The sequence below is a fragment of the Dipodomys spectabilis genome, unplaced genomic scaffold (genome assembly GCF_019054845.1).
Source record: "Dipodomys spectabilis isolate Male_0828 unplaced genomic scaffold, ASM1905484v1 ptg000693l, whole genome shotgun sequence".
In the NCBI taxonomy this organism is placed as follows: Eukaryota; Metazoa; Chordata; class Mammalia; order Rodentia; family Heteromyidae; genus Dipodomys; species Dipodomys spectabilis.
In genome coordinates, this window is record NW_024871370.1 from 154942 (window position 1) to 175160 (window position 20219).

The 20219-nt window shown below is 58.3% G+C and overlaps 1 protein-coding gene across 2 annotated transcripts in view; it reads right to left on the minus strand.

Annotated features, from left to right (window-relative positions):
- Positions 1-232: 232 nt before the first annotated feature.
- The window catches only part of Inpp5a (inositol polyphosphate-5-phosphatase A), a 229349-nt gene continuing 209362 nt past the window's right edge, over positions 233-20219 (minus strand). Inside the window, exons 12-16 of one of the 2 annotated variants that reach the window (XM_042672306.1) lie at positions 14941-15014; positions 3500-3611; positions 1172-1240; positions 448-535; positions 233-360 (exon numbers count right to left, since the gene is read on the minus strand). In XM_042672306.1, coding sequence (XP_042528240.1) covers positions 455-535; positions 1172-1240; positions 3500-3611; positions 14941-15014 — 336 coding nt within the window. In that variant the 3' untranslated portion in view covers positions 233-360; positions 448-454. Of the gene's footprint in view, positions 425-447; positions 536-1171; positions 1241-3499; positions 3612-14940; positions 15015-20219 lie in introns of both variants that reach the window. The other variant, XM_042672307.1, reaches the window with a different exon arrangement.

Consider the following 20219-nt stretch of genomic DNA (forward strand, 5'->3'; position numbering starts at 1 on the left):
CACCCCGGCGGGCAAGGGGCCCCGGGCTCCTGGGCTCTACACTGGAGAAGCTCCTCCACAGACACTCAGGACAAATGAAGAAGTGTGAGTCTAAAATACAGAATCTCTGCTTGTCTATTAGAGTTTTGGCAATAGGACTGTGACTTATTTAAAAACCCAGCATGTCTACTTAATGTCACACGAACAGACACAATGGTGAGGTATGTGAGGCTCCGGAGGCTCCGGAGGCTGAAGCGAAGTGTGGGGCCGGCCGTCTAGCAGGCAACGCTGGGCAGGGACCGGTGGCGGCTGGAGTAGCTTTGATACACTGCTACAGGGAGGTCTCGCCGAGCGCCCGGTCCTGGCGCTGGCTCCTCTTTCCTGAAGGGAAACGAGTCGTTCATTAAGGGAGCAAACACACCAGGAAAAGCTGCAGAAAGGAGAACTAAGGGAAGGAGCCATATTTACCAACACGTCACTGCACGACACAACACTTGTGCACATGGGCGTGAGGTTTACCTGCCCCGGGTGCGATTCGGAAGGCCAGGAACACGGGCTGCAGCGGGGAGGAGAAAGGGTGTCAGCAGGCAGGCCGCGGGCCCACAAGTCTCCTGGGAGGCTGGGGCGGGTCCACGGGAGGAGACTGATGTGCACAGGCAGCACGGAGCACAGGATGTGGACGAGACCGCCTGAGCCGTGAGAGGCTCCAGATAGCCTTCGTGTTCACAGGGAAGGTGCTCAGGCAAAAAGGATGTCAGTGCCGGGCGCAGCGCAGCGGGGAGGGGTGCGTCCACCCGGCAGGGTCGCGTGGACCCCTCCATACCACTGGGTCTGCAGGGCTGCCCGCCCCCAGGCCGTCGGTACAGACGTCCAGTGCCTGTCCCAAGCAACCGGGCCCATGGGACACCTATTTATCACTCTGACTGGCTGACCTGAGTGCAACACCGAGCCCTAACCAGTCTTCAAAAACAACCAGTGGAGACACGGTGTTTTACGAACAATGGCATGATGAATTTTCTATTACAACTAGTCATTTTGCCATCCTCCTCCCAACTCATCTGTCTCTCAGTATTTTATTAAAATTAAATAAACACAATCTAACTTGGCTTGCAGCTAGGCTAGGGAGGTGAGACCCCGCACCCTGCCTTCCTGCCAGCCATCCGCCCGGGCCTGGTTCAACAAGGCCGCTTACCTTATGGTCTCCCATGCAGACGTTGGGCCCAATGTGGTCGTAGGTGGCCACCTTGTCCTCACTCTCTGACTGGAAGCAAACAGAGAGCAGCATGGGAGGTTGGGGTACACTGCGTGCCACTGGGGGTAACAGGTAGGGTTGCAGGGCACACGGTGGGTCTGGCCAGTGGGGGAGCTGGCCCTGGACAGGTCTGGCCAGGCACTGCAGCTGACCACTGCCGCCGCAGCATCACACCCCCTGCCCGGGGAGCGTGGGGCTCCCTGTCTGCTGAGCTCTGCACCGGCAGGCGTGGCCCCTCACCCGCTGCACTCCGCCCCACTCCGAGCCTCCTGGCCAAGGGGCTTCACTAACTATAGCAGCACGTCCATTTCCCGCCTTCTGTTTACATTCGTTGTTGACAGCCTGCTCGGTGAACAGAGCTCCCCACGCAGGAGCACAGGTGCCGGATGCCACGCACAAGGCCATGCTGCATATGGAGGAGCGGGGCCACGCTCCGGCGGCACCGGCAGAGTTCGGTACTTTGGGCAAAGTCAAGGTTTGCTGCCGGCAATCAGCCAGCTCCGAGCAGGCTGAAGTTTTATATCCACAGCTGAAGCTTCCAAGACGATAAAGTTAACACTGAATTATCTTTAATGCAGTAGGAAGCTTAAGGTCAGATTTACTTTCCAGCATGGTTTCCTGCCAGAAAGTATAAAAACATAACCTTCGGCCCCGCACGCACAAACACCTTCCAATCTTTCAGGAGTGCGGGGCGGCTCCGCGGAAGTGCGGGGACATCCATCAAACGCGGCGTGGTAATTTACAAGGCAGCATAAAATTGTGGATTTTCAACTGCATAATCTTTGGACAGGTAAACAAATGACAGCAGGGCGCAGGCAGGACCCGGCACACCTCGCCGAGCACGCAGCTCCGCGGCACGCTGCCTTCGCTGTTCTGGAGTGCGGTGGGGGCGCCGGAGCGCGGCGTGATGGATGGCACCTCGGAGGCTGCTCCCAGCCCCGTCTGCCCCCCTCCATGCCCGCCGCCTGCTGGAGTCCAGGCAAGGGCCCGTGGGACTCCCGCTCCATGGGCGGACCCTTAGGGGCCAGGGAAGCTTTGCCTTCTGCTCAGATGAAGAGCAGAGCCAGGCTTCCCACTGTGACTGTGAAGCCAGCACCCAGGGGCAGGTGAACACATGAGCAGTCGGTTCAAAGACTGCCCTCTGTGGAGCTGTGTTTGGACTCTGCACGGCCGCCAGGCCCCCAGTAGCTTTCTACCACCAACTCAAGCCCGCACCGTGTCCTTGCAGACTTGAGCGTAGCGTTTGTGGTACTAGGTATTGCCTCCTGGGCGATGCAGTCTCTGTTCTCCCCAGCTGGGCCCCTGGTCAGGCAGGCGACCCATGGCGAGGCAGCCAGTGTGCAAGTCCACCACCTGCCTCCTCCACGTGGCGTGTGCTTTAGTCCAGGCCGACAGGGGAGGCTCCTGCCCAGCTTGCCCTGGGTCTGCGGGTTCCTGGCTAGCACCTGCTCAGGCTTGCATGGACGCTGGTGAGCAGGCTGGGCATGGAGCCCACATCGGTGAGCAGGCTGGACACTTGGCAGGGCACTGGCAGGAGGGCTGCCCAAGGCCCTGGCCCAGCCCACCTCACTCGAGTCCTGCAGACCTAAGTGGGGATCACCACACTCCTGCCTCCGTCCTCCCCTGCAGAGCGCTCTGGGAGAGCAGGTGGAGATGGTGGGGGCCAGGCCTCTGGAGGAGACAGCGGGGAGGGCAGCAGGGACACAGATGGAGAAGCTCAGGGCAACTGGGCTGACCTGGCATGTGGGGGGGCAGGGGTTGGTCCGACATGCCGGGACTGGGCTGCGGGGAGAGGGCGCTGGAGCACAGAGCTCCAGGCTCACAGTTACCCGCATCTCCTGGTCCTGCTAACCCCAGACCAGGCTGGGTTGGACCCTCGGCTCTGCATGGTGAGCAGCAAGAAGATGTCTGTGCTGTGGGGCCCACTGTGTGCCCACTGCTGACAAGCCGACACAAACCGAACTCTTCTGAAAAACACCCCTTTGGGTTAAAACATGGGAGAGAATGGAATCCCCTGGAAACCCTATGAAAGTGGGCAAGTTCCCAGCTCTGAGAACATCATGGTCCCCCCAGGCCTGTCCAGCCCAGGTGCAAGCCTGGGTCTCACAGCCGCCCTCCGAGGCCATGGGCTCCACAGGTCTGACAGACTGTAAGATGGCGGCCTTCCCCCTCCCTCTCCATCCTTGGCCTGAGCAAGGACCAGCGCGAGGTCAGTGCTCACCCAAGAGGGTGGCATGCCGCCCACATGGCCGTAGGGCCTCCACTGACCTTGAGCACCAGCTCCTTGGCAGATAAGGACATGAGGATGCGGTCACACCACGCCGGGCAGCGGGTGCTCATGTACTGCTGGCCCTGGCTGGGGTCCTCGCTGTACGGGTAGCTGCGGAGACAAAGAGGCGGTTTTAGGCGCACCCTCACCCTGCCGTCCTTGGGTCCAGAAGGGAGGACCATGCTGTCCAAGGAGAGAGCGCACACAGATGCCTCCACAGCAGCCACCGGCACAACCTGTCTTCACGGCAAACTCGGCTCTCCTCCAGTGCTGCTACGGGCAGCTCATGTCTCCTCCCGCAGGCCCGGCGTCCACTCACTCTGCTGACCGCAGTTCCTATCAGGCATGACCATGGGGGTCCCTGTCCATGGCTTGCTGCCCCTGAGAGCCTGTTTAGCTCTTTGAAGGTGGGGCTCCAGCCAGTGACCGCGGCCTTCTTGCTGGGTCTTCTGACCATCGCAGTGAGCCCTCCCACCTCACCCTGTCCACGCCACGGGTACACACCACCTCACCCACGGGGTCATCCTGACATAGCTCAGCCTGGCCCTGGGTGGCCCCACCGGGCACTGCCCGCCTCCACACACCACAACCCGTAGGTAGAGACAATCCAGATCTGAGGAGACCACTTGTCTTATGTCTACGTCTGGAGAGAGTAGCCCTGATTCAGGATGCAGTGTCCTGTCAGAGCTGTGTGCAGTGTCAGAGCTGTGTGCAGTGTCCTGTCAGAGCTGTGTGCAGTGTCCTGTCAGAGCTGTGTGCAGTGTCAGAGCTGTGTGCAGTGCCAGAGCTGTGTGCAGTGTCAGAGCTGTGTGCAGTGTCCTGTCAGAGCTGTGTGCAGTGTCCTGTCAGAGCTGTGTGCAGTGTCAGAGCTGTGTGCAGTGTCAGAGCTGTGTGCAATGTCAGAGCTGTGTGCAGTGTCCTGTCAGAGCTGTGTGCAGTGTCAGAGCTGTGTGCAGTGTCCTGTCAGAGCTGTGTGCAGTGTCAGAGCTGTGTGCAGTGTCAGAGCTGTGTGCAGTGTCCTGTCAGAGCTGTGTGCAGTGTCATGTCAGAGCTGTGTGCAGTGTCAGAGCTGTGTGCAGTGTCCTGTCAGAGCTGTGTGCAGTGTCCTGTCAAAGCATTGAGCAGTGTCATCTCAGAGCAGGAAGCAGTGTCATCTCAGAGGCTGTCCTGATGAGTAGGAACTCACCCCACATGGGCATTGTGCTTATTAGACTATGCTGTAGTAACAGGTGAGCTCTCCTGAGAACAACTGGTCTGGTGTGGGCACCTCAGGGCATTTTGCCAGGCCCAGCCTGGGAAGGGCACTTCGCTGGGTGCCACTAAGGAGGGCCCTGTAGGGCTCTTTGCCTAGGTCTGCCTTCCCTACCCCAGGGCGTCCACAGTGCTTTTAGGGCCTTCAATGTCTAGACCCTGCACAACCATCCTTTTAGTCGAATGTTGCTCTCTGGTCACCCAAAGCCAACAGTGTTGAGGAGGGTGTCCTAGCCCCTCAAGTCTGCTGTCCTTAGTAGAAGGAATGAGGCTGTTTTCCAGTCTGAAGCGGTCAGAGCTCCTGTCAGGGTTAATTGTGGTCCTCCGCCTCCTGCAAGCCCAGCCACTCTCTTGCTGGCCTGGTCCTCCATCTCCTGGATGTGGGGACACCTTGTAGAATGCACTTCCTGCCTGTTCACCAAGGGGGAGCCCACAAACATTCACAGGAACTGTAGCCTTGGTCTCTCAAAGGACTAAAGACCTTACCTGGTGTTTGGTTACATGATATTTTTAAAGAATACTGAAATAGCAGGTTAACTTGCTAAGTGTTTCTCTACCCTGGGCATAGATTCTGGAGAAATGAACCTTGACCCCTGGTAGAAGCTGCCTGTCTGGGACTCAGGCTGGGCCCCACATGGGATGGAGGAGCGTGCAGGTGACAGTGTGTCAGTGCAGGTGACAGTGTGTCAGTGCAGGTGACAGTGTGTCAGTGCAGGTGACAGTGTGTCAGTGCAGGTGACAGTGTGTCAGTGCAGGTGACAGTGTGTCAGTGCAGGTGACAGTGTCAGTGCAAGGGACAGGGTGGAGGTGTGTGCAGGTGGTGGAACTCCAGCCAGGTGCAGGCCAGGTGGGAAGCAGGCAGGGTTGGGCAGCAGGGCTTCCCACAGGTAGGCTGGGAGGTCCTCACAGGGCTAGGGCAGCAGGGCCAGGCCCAGGCACTGGGCCTTTCCTGGCAGAGAGGCTGATCTTTTCCGGCTTGTCCACGCACCCTGGGACAGCTTCTCACTTTGCTGGCCTCGGCTGTCCACAGCATCCCAGCTGACCCTTCTGTGGGGCCTAGGGAGCCACACTCTGCTCACCGTCTCTGACCCTGTGGCTGTCCCTGTGTCTTCAGACTTGGGTCTGGTGTGCACTTCACACACTGCCAACGTGAGACCAACCTAAACCACCTCACTCCAAAGTGCCAATTTGGAAGGGAATCATCCGGAGCCACCACCTGCCCTTAGAACTCTGGTCTCCTCAGCACAGCTCTGATGCTGAAGCTGCAGTGGGCCCACGGGCCTGGGGCCTCATACACCCCTGACATCATCCTGTCCAGACAAGCTCATGCTAACTTTGCCTGGGTGGTCTTCGCGGCCACCTCCCGAGCAGTGAGGATTATGGTCGCCACACCCGGCTCTGCAGCTCACTTTTACATGCACTTGTAGACGAAGGTGTTCTAGTCCCCAAGCTCAATCAGCCTGGAATGGCCTGTCTGGGTCCCTTCCGTCTGTGAGTAAGCACAGGACTTGACAGGAGGTCACCACCTGGACACAGCAGGTCCCCAAGTCAGGGCCAGCAAGTGGATTTCCTGTGTAGACGTTAGATCTCAGCCCAGGGCCCTTGGCACTGCTGGGGCTCAGGACCAACTCCAGCTGCCCAGAGAGGTCCGCAGGTGGATAGTTGTTCTGACCAGGGTCAGAAGCAGGGCCTGGCTGTGTAGGCTGGGGTGCTCTCTGTGAGGGGAACCTGACATCAAAGAATGGAAGCCGACACCACGTAGGAGGCCACCTGGGTCCAGAGGCCGTGCATCCCATCCCCTCCTACACTCGGAGCCTGTCCACCGGTGATTAATGTGGGCTGCGCGGCCCAGCACTTATCTGGAAGCAAATCCACGGGGCGCGACAGGACAAGCCGGCTCTATCTCAGCCTGCTCGGCTCCCGGGACAATCACTGTAATTAATTGCAGTGGTGATAAAATTAACAATTACCCACCTGTGCTCCTCAGCTGCCCCCCCCCGGGCCCTGCACAGCCCCTCAGGATGCGGGCAGGCACCCCTGCACAGCCCCTCAGGATGCAGGCAGGCACCCCTATGCTGCACAGCCCCTCAGGATGCAGGCAGGCACCCCTATGCTGGCTGATCCCCCAGGATGCGGGCAGGCACCCCAGCCCTGCACAGCCCCTCAGGATGCGGGCAGGCACCCCTATGCTGCACAGCCCCTCAGGATGCGGGCAGGCACCCCTATGCTGCACAGCCCCTCAGGATGCGGGCAGGCACCCCTATGCTGCACAGCCCCTCAGGATGCGGGCAGGCACCCCTATGCTGCACAGCCCCTCAGGATGCGGGCAGGCACCCCTATGCTGCACAGCCCCTCAGGATGCGGGCAGGCACCCCTATGCTGCACAGCCCCTCAGGATGTGGGCAGGCACCCCTATGCTGCACAGCCCCTCAGGATGCAGGCAGGCACCCCTGCACAGCCCCTCAGGATGCGGGCAGGCACCCCTGCACAGCCCCTCAGGATGCGGGCAGGCACCCCAGCCCTGCACAGCCCCTCAGGATGTGGGCAGGAACCCCAGCCCTGCACAGCCCCTCAGGATGCGGGCAGGCACCCCTATGCTGCACAGCCCCTCAGGATGCGGGCAGGAACCCCAGCCCTGCACAGCCCCTCAGGATGCGGGCAGGCACCCCTATGCTGCACAGCCCCTCAGGATGCGGGCAGGCACCCCTATGCTGCACAGCCCCTCAGGATGCGGGCAGGCACCCCTATGCTGCACAGCCCCTCAGGATGCAGGCAGGCACCCCTGCACAGCCCCTCAGGATGCGGGCAGGCACCCCTGCACAGCCCCTCAGGATGCGGGCAGGCACCCCAGCCCTGCACAGCCCCTCAGGATGCGGGCAGGAACCCCAGCCCTGCACAGCCCCTCAGGATGTGGGCAGGAACCCCCTATGCTGCACAGCCCCTCAGGATGCGGGCAGGAACCCCAGCCCTGCACAGCCCCTCAGGATGCGGGCAGGCACCCCTATGGTGCACAGCCCCTCAGGATGCGGGCAGGCACCCCTATGCTGCACAGCCCCTCAGGATGTGGGCAGGAACCCCCTATGCTGCACAGCCCCTCAGGATGTGGGCAGGCACCCCTATGCTGCACAGCCCCTCAGGATGCGGGCAGGCACCCCTATGCTGCACAGCCCCTCAGGATGTGGGCAGGCACCCCTATGCTGCACAGCCCCTCAGGATGCAGGCAGGCACCCCTGCACAGCCCCTCAGGATGCGGGCAGGCACCCCTGCACAGCCCCTCAGGATGCGGGCAGGCACCCCAGCCCTGCACAGCCCCTCAGGATGTGGGCAGGAACCCCAGCCCTGCACAGCCCCTCAGGATGCGGGCAGGCACCCCTATGCTGCACAGCCCCTCAGGATGCGGGCAGGAACCCCAGCCCTGCACAGCCCCTCAGGATGCGGGCAGGCACCCCTATGCTGCACAGCCCCTCAGGATGCGGGCAGGCACCCCTATGCTGCACAGCCCCTCAGGATGCGGGCAGGCACCCCTATGCTGCACAGCCCCTCAGGATGCAGGCAGGCACCCCTGCACAGCCCCTCAGGATGCGGGCAGGCACCCCTGCACAGCCCCTCAGGATGCGGGCAGGCACCCCAGCCCTGCACAGCCCCTCAGGATGCGGGCAGGAACCCCAGCCCTGCACAGCCCCTCAGGATGCGGGCAGGAACCCCCTATGCTGCACAGCCCCTCAGGATGCGGGCAGGAACCCCCTATGCTGCACAGCCCCTCAGGATGCAGGCAGGCACCCCTATGCTGCACAGCCCCTCAGGATGCAGGCAGGCACCCTTGCACAGCCCCTCAGGATGCAGGCAGGCACCCCAGCCCTGCACAGCCCCTCAGGATGCAGGCAGGCACCCCTATGCTGGCTGATTGTCTACTTGTTGCTGGCCCAGCCCCGGTGACAAGGCCCAGCCCAGACCTGGTGGCTCGGCTCTGACAGCGTGACCACAGCCTGGTAGCTACCACGCTTGGGAAGCACAAAGCTGGCTGTGTTTGAGTATCGCAGGGAAGGGGGGGAGAGGAGAGCCAGCCCAGTCTGCCATCCAGATGCAACCCCCCACTCCTCTTCAACTACAGGAGAGAGAGCAAGGGGCTGTGCTGTGTCCCTGGGAGAAAGCGGGGAGGGGAGAGGAAGTTCTGTCCGATTTCACCTGCAAAAATGCCCCGGCTCCCTCTCCAGCCCCCATGCAGCTCCTCTGCGACACAGATCCGAAAGCACCTGCCTTCAAGGGTAATTCACCGTCACCATGTTCCTGACCTACCTGCCCACAGCAAGTGCACTGCTAAAAGAACACCTACACTCATGGGAGGCCCAGAGTCTCAGTGAACATACACATGAGCGTGCATGCACGTGCACACACGTGTGTGTGTGTGTGTGTGTGTGTTGTGTGTTCCAGGGATGGGGCTTCAATTCAGTACCTAGGCACTGTGCCTGACCTATTTGCTCAAGGTTAGTACTCTACTCCTTGAGCCCCAGTTCCTCTTCTGGCTTTCTTTTGGTGGTTAACTGGAGTCTCACAGACTTTCTATCCTGGGCTGGCTTCAAACTGTAGTCCTTATATTGCAGTCTCTCCTGAGTAGCTTGGATTAATATGTGTCACCAGCGCCCTGTTTTAAAGACTGCTGAATAGTTTCAAGTGCCTGAGAAAGGAAAAAAGAAACAAACCCTAAAACCAAAGAAAAAGAACTGAGCAATAAGAGCAGTGGCTAACTGGAATTACTAAATGGAAGAATTTGGTGGTTGAGTGGCGCCCTGGAGGCGGGGCTAGAGATACCACGTCAGCCTTGGTTCCCTCACTGCAGCTCCAGGAGCCGCTGTCACTCACCGACTCTCCTCCCCCTCAGCCCCTCTCCATAGGACAAGCAAGGCTGAGGGCTGTCCTGCCCCGTCCCACCCCCGCCCTCTTTCACGTGAAAGTGCAGACGCACAGAGCTGCGGGCACTGGGTGCCCACCCAGCCTGCGGCAGGTCTGTCTGGTCCTGTGGTTTGAGATTTGTCCTCACAGGGGCAGCAGCCCTGGCAACTCATGCACAGACACGCCCTTCCACCCAGAGTCCTTCCCACTGCCAGTCAGGCGGGCTGTGCAGCATCAGGCTAGTGCTGGGGGAGAGCGGCCAGGGGGAGTGGGGCTCCTCAGGGGTTCAGAGGGAAAGCTGCCCAGCATCACAGCAGCAAGTGGTTTCTGTGCTGCACCATGAGTTGAAGGCCAAAGTGGAAAAGGAGAGGTGCCACCGTAGAACCAGCAGCACCAGTGGGGCAGCCTGTGGTCTACACATGCCTTGACCAAGCAGTGTGCTTATGCAGTGAGCACCGAGCGTGGGTTCCATGGGAGAGGACTCAAGCACCGCAGAATGTCCTGTGAAGGCCAGGTGTGTCACTGGTGCTGCGGTTTCCACTGGCTGCAGATCGACAGTACATGCGCCACTCTGCAGCATGCTAGTGTATGTGCCATGCTGCAGTGCTGGTGTATGCGTGTGCCACGCTGCAGTGCTGGTGCATGTGTGTGTCACGCTGCAGTGCTGGTGTATGCGTGTGTCACGCTGCAGTGCTGGTGCATGTGTGTGTCACGCTGCAGTGCTGGTCCATGAGTGTCACTCTGCAGTGCTGGTGCATGTGTGTGTCACTCTGCAGTGCTGGTGCATGTGTGTGTCACTCTGCAGTGCTGGTCCATGAGTGTCACTCTGCAGTGCTGGTGCATGTGTGTGTGTCACTCTGCAGTGCTGGTGCATGTGTGTGTCACGCTGCAGTGCTGGTCCATGTGTGTCACTCTGCAGTGCTGGTGCATGTGTGTGCCACTCTGCAGTGCTGGTGCATGTGTGCCACGCTGCAGTGCTGGTGTATGTGTGTGTCACTCTGCAGTGCTGGTGCATGTGTGTCACACTGCAGTGCTGGTGCATGTGTGTGTGTCACTCTGCAGTGCGGGTCCATGTGTGTGCCACTCTGCAGTGCTGGTGCATGTGTGTGTCACTCTGCAGTGCTGGTGCATGTGTGTGTCACTCTGCAGTGCTGGTGCATGTGTGTGTCACTCTGCAGTGCTGGTGCATGTGTGTGCCACTCTGCAGTGCTGGTGCATGTGTGTGTCACTCTGCAGTGAGGGTCCATGTGTGTGCCACGCTGCAGTGGTGGTGCATGTGTGTGTGTCACTCTGCAGTGCTGGTGCATGTGTGTGTGCCACTCTGCAGTGCTGGTGCATGTGTGTGTCACTCTGCAGTGCTGGTCCATGTGTGTCACTCTGCAGTGCCGGTGCATGTGTGTGCCACTCTGCAGTGCCGGTGCATGTGTGTGTCACTCTGCAGTGCCGGTGCATGTGTGTGTGTCACTCTGCAGTGCTGGTGCATGTGTGTGTCACTCTGCAGTGCTGGTGCATGTGTGTGTGTCACTCTGCAGTGCTGGTGCATGTGTGTCACTCTGCAGTGCTGGTGTATGTGTGTGTGTCACTCTGCAGTGCTGGTGCATGTGTGTGTCACTCTGCAGTGCTGGTGCATGTGTGTGTCACTCTGCAGTGCTGGTGCATGTGTGTGTCACGCTGCAGTGCTGGTGCATGTGTGTGTGTCACTCTGCAGTGCGGGTCCATGTGTGTGCCACGCTGCAGTGCTGGTGCATGTGTGTGTGTCACTCTGCAGTGCTGGTGCATGTGTGTGTGCCACTCTGCAGTGCTGGTGCATGTGTGTGTGTCACTCTGCAGTGCTGGTGCATGTGTGTGTGCCACGCTGCAGTGCTGGTGCATGTGTGTGTGCCACTGCAGTGCTGGTGCATGTGTGTGTCACTCTGCAGTGCTGGTACATGTGTGTGTCACTCTGCAGTGCTGGTGCATGTGTGTGTAACTCTGCAGTGCTGGTGCATGTGTGTGTCACTCTGCAGTGCTGGTGCATGTGTGTGTCACTCTGCAGTGCTGGTGCATGTGTGTGTCAATCTGCAGTGCTGGTGCGTGTGTGTGTCACTGCAGTGCTGGTGTATGCGTGTGTATCACTGCAGTGCTGGTGCATGCGTGTGTGTCACTCTGCATTCCTGGTGCATGTGTGTGCCACTCTGCAGTGCTGGTGCATGTGTGTGTCACTCTGCAGTGCTGGTGCATGTGTGTGTCACTCTGCAGTGCTGGTGCATGTGTGTTACTCTGCATTGCTGGTGTATGCATGTGTGTGTGTCACTCAGCAGTGCTGGTGCATGTGTGTGTCACTCTGCAGTGCTGGTGCATGTGTGTGTCACTGCAGTGCTGGTGCATGTGTGTGTCACTCTGCAGTGCTGGTGTATGTGTGTGTCACTCTGCAGTGCTGGTGCATGCGTGTGTGTCACTCTGCAGTGCTGGTGCATGTGTGTGTCACTCTGCAGTGCTGGTGCATGTGTGTGCCACTCTGCAGTGCTGGTGTATGTGTGTGCCACTCTGCAGTGCTGGTGTATGTGTGTGTGCCACGCTGCAGTGCTGGTACATGTGTGTGTCACTCTGCAGTGCTGGTACATGTGTGTGTGTCACTCTGCAGTGCTGGTGCATGTGTGTGCCACTCTGCAGTGCTGGTGCATGCGTGTGTGTCACTCTGCAGTGCTGGTGCATGTGTGTGTGTCACTCTGCAGTGCTGGTGCATGTGTGTGTGTCACTCTGCAGTGCTGGTGCATGTGTGTGCCACTCTGCAGTGCTGGTGCATGCGTGTGTGTCACTCTGCAGTGCTGGTGCATGTGTGTGTCACTGCAGTGCTGGTGCATGTGTGTGCCACTCTGCAGTGCTGGTGCATGTGTGTGTCACTCTGCAGTTCTGGTGCATGTGTGTGTCACTCTGCAGTGCTGGTGCATGTGTGTGCCACTCTGCAGCGCAGGTGCATGTGTGTGTGCCGCTCTGCTCTGCTGGTGCATGTGAGTGTGCCTCTCTGCTCTGCTGGTGCGTCTGTGAGCTACTGCAGTGTTGGTGCATGTGTGTGCCACTCTGCTCTGCTGGCGTGTGTGTGCCAGTCTGCAGTGCTGGTGCATGTGTGCCACTCTGCAGTGCTGGTGCATGTGTGTGTGTCACTGCAGTGCTGGTGTATGTGTGTGTCACTGCAGTGCTGGTGCATGTGTGCCACTCTGCAGTGCTGGTGCATGTGTGTGCCACTCTGCAGCGCAGGTGCATGTGTGTGTGCCGCTCTGCTCTGCTGGTGCATGTGAGTGTGCCTCTCTGCTCTGCTGGTGCGTGTGTGAGCTACTGCAGTGTTGGTGCATGTGAATGCCACTCTGCTCTGCTGGCGTGTGTGTGCCACTCTGCAGTGCTGGCGTGTGTGTGTGTCACTCTGCTCTGCTGGCGTGTGTGTGCCAGTCTGCAGTGTTGGTGTGAGTGTGCCTCTCTGCTCTGCTGGTGCATGTGTGAGCTACTGCAGTGCTGGTGCGTGTGTGTACCGGTCTGCAGTGCTGGTGTGTGTGCACCACCTCACTCTGCTGGCAGCCTGGTGGACAGTGAGGTCAGTAGGGTGGCAGGGTCTCCTGAGGAGGGCTTCCAAACACAAATCCAAGCTGTCAGGAAAAATCCAGAGTTTTGGAAAATGCATTTTGTCCCAGGAGCCTGATGGCACTTCCTGTGAAGACCTGTCTGCGGAGGTCGGGGTGTCCTGGCCAAGGGCTGCCGGGTGAGGCACAGACGCACAGCACCTGTGGCTCCCAAACCCAGACCCTGCTCTGAGTGGAGGCCAGTGGTTCTCCATGGTCCGAACCCGCTCCGGCAGCAAGGCCTGGAAATCGCCACGAGGAGGGAGGACAGCCCGGCCTGGGGTGGTCAGCACACTTCTCTCATGGCCCCGAGGGCTCCCGTCTGGGCACTGGCTGGCTCTACACGCTAGCTGCCACCCACCAAGCCAAACGGCGCACGGTTCACACTGTCATCCTAGCTTCTGTGAAGGCTGAGGTCTGAGAATCAGGATTTGAAGCCAGCCCAGGCAGGAAAGAAGACTCTTCTCTCCAATTAACCACTAAAAAACCCAGAAGCAGAGCTGTGGCTTAAGTGGTAGAGCCTTGAGCATAAAAGGTCGATGGCAGCACCCAGGTCTCAAGTCCAAGTCCCAGGAGCGGCGACAAAATAAATAAGTAAACACATACATACATAAAATAAACAATAAATGTGAACACTGTTACTCTAACTTTTTTGGGGGGAAAGTAGTTTTGCATTAATATCTTACTCATGTTAACGTATAGTGGGTTTACTATTACAGAAACAAGATGTCCAGACGTCACGGGGGGAGCACGCAGGCCTCAGATGGTAAGTTCTGCACACTGGGCCCAGACCTCAACCCTGCCAAGAGCGGCAACCTGGACAGGCTGGAGGTTTGTGCAAGGCCAGCAGGAGGGCAGGCAGAGCAGGGTGCTGGGCCTAGCTGGCTGCAGGTCGGGAGCCTCAGTGACAGGCAGGATCCTGGGGGTGTTCAGAGCCTTGTTCCCTGGTGACAAGGGATGGAGATGGCTCACAGAAGCAGCCCAGGCAGAGGGTCAAAGGCCAAGTGGCTGTCAAACTCATTCCAGAGGTACAACTGCGTGTTTGGAGGCAAAGGCCCTGTGCTTACTGTCAGGCAAGCACAGAACGTGCAGGGGTGAAGTGTGCAACCCAGGTGCTACCCGTGCAGGCACAGCCCAGTGCCCAGACAACCCGGCGCGCTCTGCACCTGGGTGGTGGGATTTGAGGCAGGAGAAGGAAGCCGAGAAGGGCCCAATGAGGCCCGTGCCATGACAGCATCCCTGTCCCGTGCCACGGCGGCGTTCCTGTCCTGTGAGAACTAGTGCTATTGCTGCAGACTGAAGATTCCATAAATACCAGAACAAAACTCAGTAAACGCCTCTCTGCCAGAGGAACACACCTCACCCCTCCCGCTCCCCAGCATGGTGGCCAAGGAGATGGCAGTCCCCAGACCCTACCCCTGAAAATCTAACATAACCTACCTTGTACCCTGGAAAAGCACTTTAAAATAAAATTACCCAATTTTTAAATATCTGTAGCTAATTGCTTTCAGACCATAGAAAGAGAGGGAGGAGGTATAACACACAATGCATGCATGCCCACACATGCACACACATGTACAGAGGCACACGTTCCCACGGACCACACACAGATGCAGAGACACACGCGCACACGGAGGCGCAGGCACAGCCAACCCGAGAGGAAAGAGGGGACGGCCGCCCACGCCAGCAGGCACAGGGCTCCTTACCTTGGGGGGAATGAGATGTCCAGTTCATACAGTCTGTCCTTGAAGACAGACAGCTCCTTGTCAAACTCCAAAAGCTAAAGAAAAAGAAGACCAAGTCACTGGCCGTCCTTGCCAGGCCGTGGCAGTCTTTAGAGCTGGGGTAGTTGTGATCCCTGAAGTCGGCGGGGTAAACCACACTGCTCTCTCAGCCACTAGACCACAGAAAGACCTGGGTGCCACTTGGCCGTACGGTGCGGCAGCTGCCGTGGAGGTAGGCGTACCTGCAGCTCACCCGAGGCACAGGCAGGTCAGCCCAAGGGGGGCCCTGCAGCCTTCCCCAGCAGAAATGACAGCTCCCACTGTACCCAGAGCAACTCAGAGGAAGCTGGGTCAACTCTGAATGAATCACAAAAACAGTCCTACAGGTGGGTAGCCAGCCAAGAGGCAGATGGGGGGGACTACGGTTCCAGGCCAGGCTTAGCAGAGTTAGCTAGATTCCATCTCAAAGAATAAGCCAGTCTATAATCCCTGTTACAGGGGAGGAAGAGATAGGGAGAGTATAGGTAGGCTCCAGAGCACAAGACCTTACCTGAAAAATAAGACAAAAAGGACTCGGGCTGTGGCTCAAGTGGTAGAGCATCTGCCAAACATGTGCAAGGCCCTGAGCTTCCCTCTGTTTGCAGAATTCTGAACCCTCTTTGATCCAATCACGGTTGTTTCTGCAGCCATGCCATGGGCTGCGCATACAGTCCTGCAGGAAACCTGGCGTTCTGTCTCCTGGTGATCTGTCCCGTGGACAGCTATGGGAACAGAGCCAGGCAGCTCCCATTGGATGAGTGGCAGGCTCTGGCCCGCCCACCCCGTCTCTAGAGCTCACTTCTGCCTCGCTCACCCAGAGCTTAAGTGCTGCCCTGGGCCACAGCTCAGCCCACTGTCCAGTTCCTAAATCCTTTCTTCTCCTGTGTCCACCCATGACTGTTTTCTGGTGTGCTGATCTTTTTTTTTTATCACAGTGGGACTCATGTTCATATGCTTTCATCTTTTCAATCGTCTAAAGCTCTAAGACATATAAAATATGAAGCTATCATGTGACTGCTGCCAGTGGTTCAACCACCGTCAAGGTTCAGCACTGCTCCCCCTCAGATTGCGGAGGGCAGAGCCGGTCTGTACTCTGCAATGGAGATGTGCAAGGCCATTTCTAGTGACCCAAAGGCAGGCTGCTGCTTGGAAGACTCAGAGATAGGAAATAGCAGGCAAGGCACTTCAAAGTTACGGGGGGGTGGAGACAGACTCTTCTCCTCTTCTCTTTTCTTTATGCTCTGAAGAAAATTCCCAAGAACCTCACACATTACCCAGGCCTCACTTCCAGAAAGGGCCAGGGCAGAAGCCCTGCTCTGTGTGACTGGTCCCAGCTGCGGCTGGACATAGCGAGCCCCTGCTGGCCACCCCACTCCTCAAAGTCTGCAAGGAGATGCTGGGCAGGGGCCACAGGAACGGCTGGCAGGCCGTGCAGAAGGAACAGCCAGAGCCCCTCACCCCGGACTACTGCACGTGGTCAGAGGAGACCAGGGTCAGGATCCACAAGGGACCTGTGGGCTGGGCACAGGCTGCCCTGGGGCTCCTTCATCTCGGACGTGGCACGGAGGAAAGCCTGCAGAAGCTAGCCTCCTGGTCCATCCTGTGCACACAGAAAGCTCCACATGCTGCCTCGGCAGCACCGTGGAGACCACAGGGTGACCAGAGCTGCGCCCTGAGCCTCCTTGGCGACCACGTACTCACTGCCGAGTTCACACACACACGCTTGCTTTAACGGTCAGGTAAGGCTCAGTGCAAGCTGCCTGATGGCATGCTCATCCGCTAAGATGCCTCCAACAACCCAAAGCCACCTCAGGCAGCCTGCCCAGGCTCAGGGCCTGCTCCTCAAGTGGCCAGGGCCTCAGTCAGGCCTCGGACTGACATGCCAACATGGACACTGTCCACCATGGAAAGGACAGTTGTGAGGGCAGGCCTGAAACTTCCAACTAAAAAGCAGACCCACAAAAAAACGTGCAATGCTTTAATAAGCATAGCTTCATGCAAATTATGGGGAATGAAGTGGGAAGGCCTCCAGCTCACACCAGCTCACCATCACACAACAGCCCACACTCAATGTGCAAAATCCAGGCCAAAGGACATGTCCTGGTGACATGCCTTTACAACCTGAGGCTAACACGCCTTCCACATGACACCCTGCTGACTTCCCATCACGTGACTGTCTACACGCCTTCCATGACACCCTGCTGCCTTCCCATCACGTGACTGTCTACACGCCTTCCACATGACACCCTGCTGCCTTCCCATCACGTGACTGTCTACACGCCTTCCATGACACCCTGCTGCCTTCCCATCACGTGACTGTCTACACGCCTTCCATGACACCCTGCTGCCTTCCCATCACGTGACTGTCTACACGCCTTCCACATGACACCCTGCTGCCTTCCCATCACGTGACTGTCTACACGCCTTCCACATGACACCCTGCTGCCTTCCCATCACGTGGCTGTCTACACGCCTTCCATGACACCCTGCTGCCTTCCCATCACGTGACTGTCTACACGCCTTCCACATGACACCCTGCTGACTTCCCATCACGTGACTGTCTACACGCCTTCCATGACACCCTGCTGCCTTCCCATCACGTGACTGTCTACACGCCTTCCACATGACACCCTGCTGCCTTCCCATCACGTGACTGTCTACACTCCTTACACATGACACCCTGCTGCCTTCCCATCACGTGACTGTCTACACGCCTTCCATGACACCCTGCTGCCTTCCCATCATGTGGGTGTCTACATGCCTTCCATGACACCCTGCTGCCTTCCCATCACGTGACTGTCTACACACCTTCCATGACACCCTGCTGCCTTCCCATCACGTGGCTGTCTACACGCCTTCCATGACACCCTGCTGACTTCCCATCACGTGACTGTCTACACACCTTCCACATGACACCCTGCTGCCTTCCCATCACGTGACTGTCTACACGCCTTCCATGACACCCTGCTGCCTTCCCATCACGTGACTCTCTACACGCCTTCCATGACACCCTGCTGCCTTCCCATCACGTGGCTGTCTACACGCCTTCCATGACACCCTGCTGCCTTCCCATCACGTGACTGTCTACACACCTTCCACATGAAACCCTGCTGCCTTCCCATCACGTGACTGTCTACATGCCTTCCACATGACACCCTGCTGCCTTCCCATCACGTGACTGTCTACACACCTTCCATGACACACTGCTGCCTTCCCATCACGTGACTGTCTACACGCTTTCCATGACACCCTGCTGCCTTCCCATCACGTGACTGTCTATACGCCTTCCACACAACACCCTGCTGCCTTCCCATCACATGACTGTCTACATGCCTTCCATGACACCCTGCTGCCTTCCCATCACGTGACTGTCTACACACCTTCCATGACACCCTGCTGCCTTCCCATCACATGACTGTCTACACGCCTTCCATGACACCCTGCTGCCTTCCCATCACGTGACTGTCTACACACCTTCCACATGACACCCTGCTGCCTTCCCATCACGTGACTGTCTACGCCTTCCATGACACCCTGCTGCCTTCCCATCACGTGACTGTCTACATGCCTTCCATGACACCCTGCTGCCTTCCCATCACGTGACTGTCTACATGCCTTCCATGACACCCTGCTGCCTTCCCATCACGTGACTGTCTACATGCCTTCCATGACACCCTGCTGCCTTCCCATCACGTGACTGTCTACACACCTTCCACATGACACCCTGCTGCCTTCCCATCACGTGGCTGTCTACACGCCTTCCATGACACCCTGCTGCCTTCCCATCACGTGACTGTCTACACGCCTTCCATGACACCCTGCTGCCTTCCCATCACGTGACTGTCTACACGCCTTCCATGACACCCTGCTGCCTTCCCATCACGTGACTGTCTACACGCCTTCCATGACACCCTGCTGCCTTCCCATCACATGACTGTCTACACGCCTTCCACATGACACCCTGCTGCCTTCCCATCACGTGGCTGTCTACACGCCTTCCATGACACCCTGCTGCCTTCCCATCACGTGACTGTCTACATGCCTTCCATGACACCCTGCTGCCTTCCCATCACGTGGCTGTCTACACGCCTTCCACATGACACCCTGCTGCCTTCCCATCACGTGGCTGTCTACACGCCTTCCATGACACCCTGCTGCCTTCCCATCACGTGGCTGTCTACACGCCTTCCACACAACACCCTGCTGCCTTCCCATCACGTGACTGTCTACATACCTTCCATGACACCCTGCTGCCTTCCCATCACGTGGCTGTCTACACGCCTTCCACATGACACCCTGCTGCCTTCCCATCACGTGACTGTCTACACGCCTTCCACATGACACCCTGCTGCCTTCCCATCACGTGACTGTCTACATGCCTTCCATGACACCCTGCTGCCTTCCCATCACGTGACTGTCTACACTCCTTACACATGACACCCTGCTGCCTTCCCATCACGTGACTGTCTACACGCCTTCCACATGACACCCTGCTGCCTTCCCATCACGTGACTGTCTACACGCCTTCCACATGACACCCTGCTGCCTTCCCATCACGTGACTGTCTACACGCCTTCCACACAACACCCTGCTGCCTTCCCATCACGTGACTGTCTACACACCTTCGATGACACCCTGCTGCCTTCCCATCACGTGACTGTCTACACGCCTTCCATGACACCCTGCTGCCTTCCCATCACGTGACTGTCTACACGCCTTCCATGACACCCTGCTGCCTTCCCATCACGTGGCTGTCTACACGCCTTCCATGACACCCTGCTGCCTTCCCATCACGTGGCTGTCTACACGCCTTCCATGACACCCTGCTGCCTTCCCATCACGTGGCTGTCTACACGCCTTCCATGACACCCTGCTGCCTTCCCATCACGTGACTGTCTACACGCCTTCCACACAACACCCTGCTGCCTTCCCATCACGTGACTGTCTACACGCCTTCCACATGACACCCTGCTGCCTTCCCATCACGTGACTGTCTACACGCCTTCCACATGACACCCTGCTGCCTTCCCATCACGTGACTGTCTACACGCCTTCCACATGACACCCTGCTGCCTTCCCATCACGTGACTGTCTACACGCCTTCCACACAACACCCTGCTGCCTTCCCATCACGTGACTGTCTACACACCTTCCATGACACCCTGCTGCCTTCCCATCACGTGGCTGTCTACACGCCTTCCACATGACACCCTGCTGCCTTC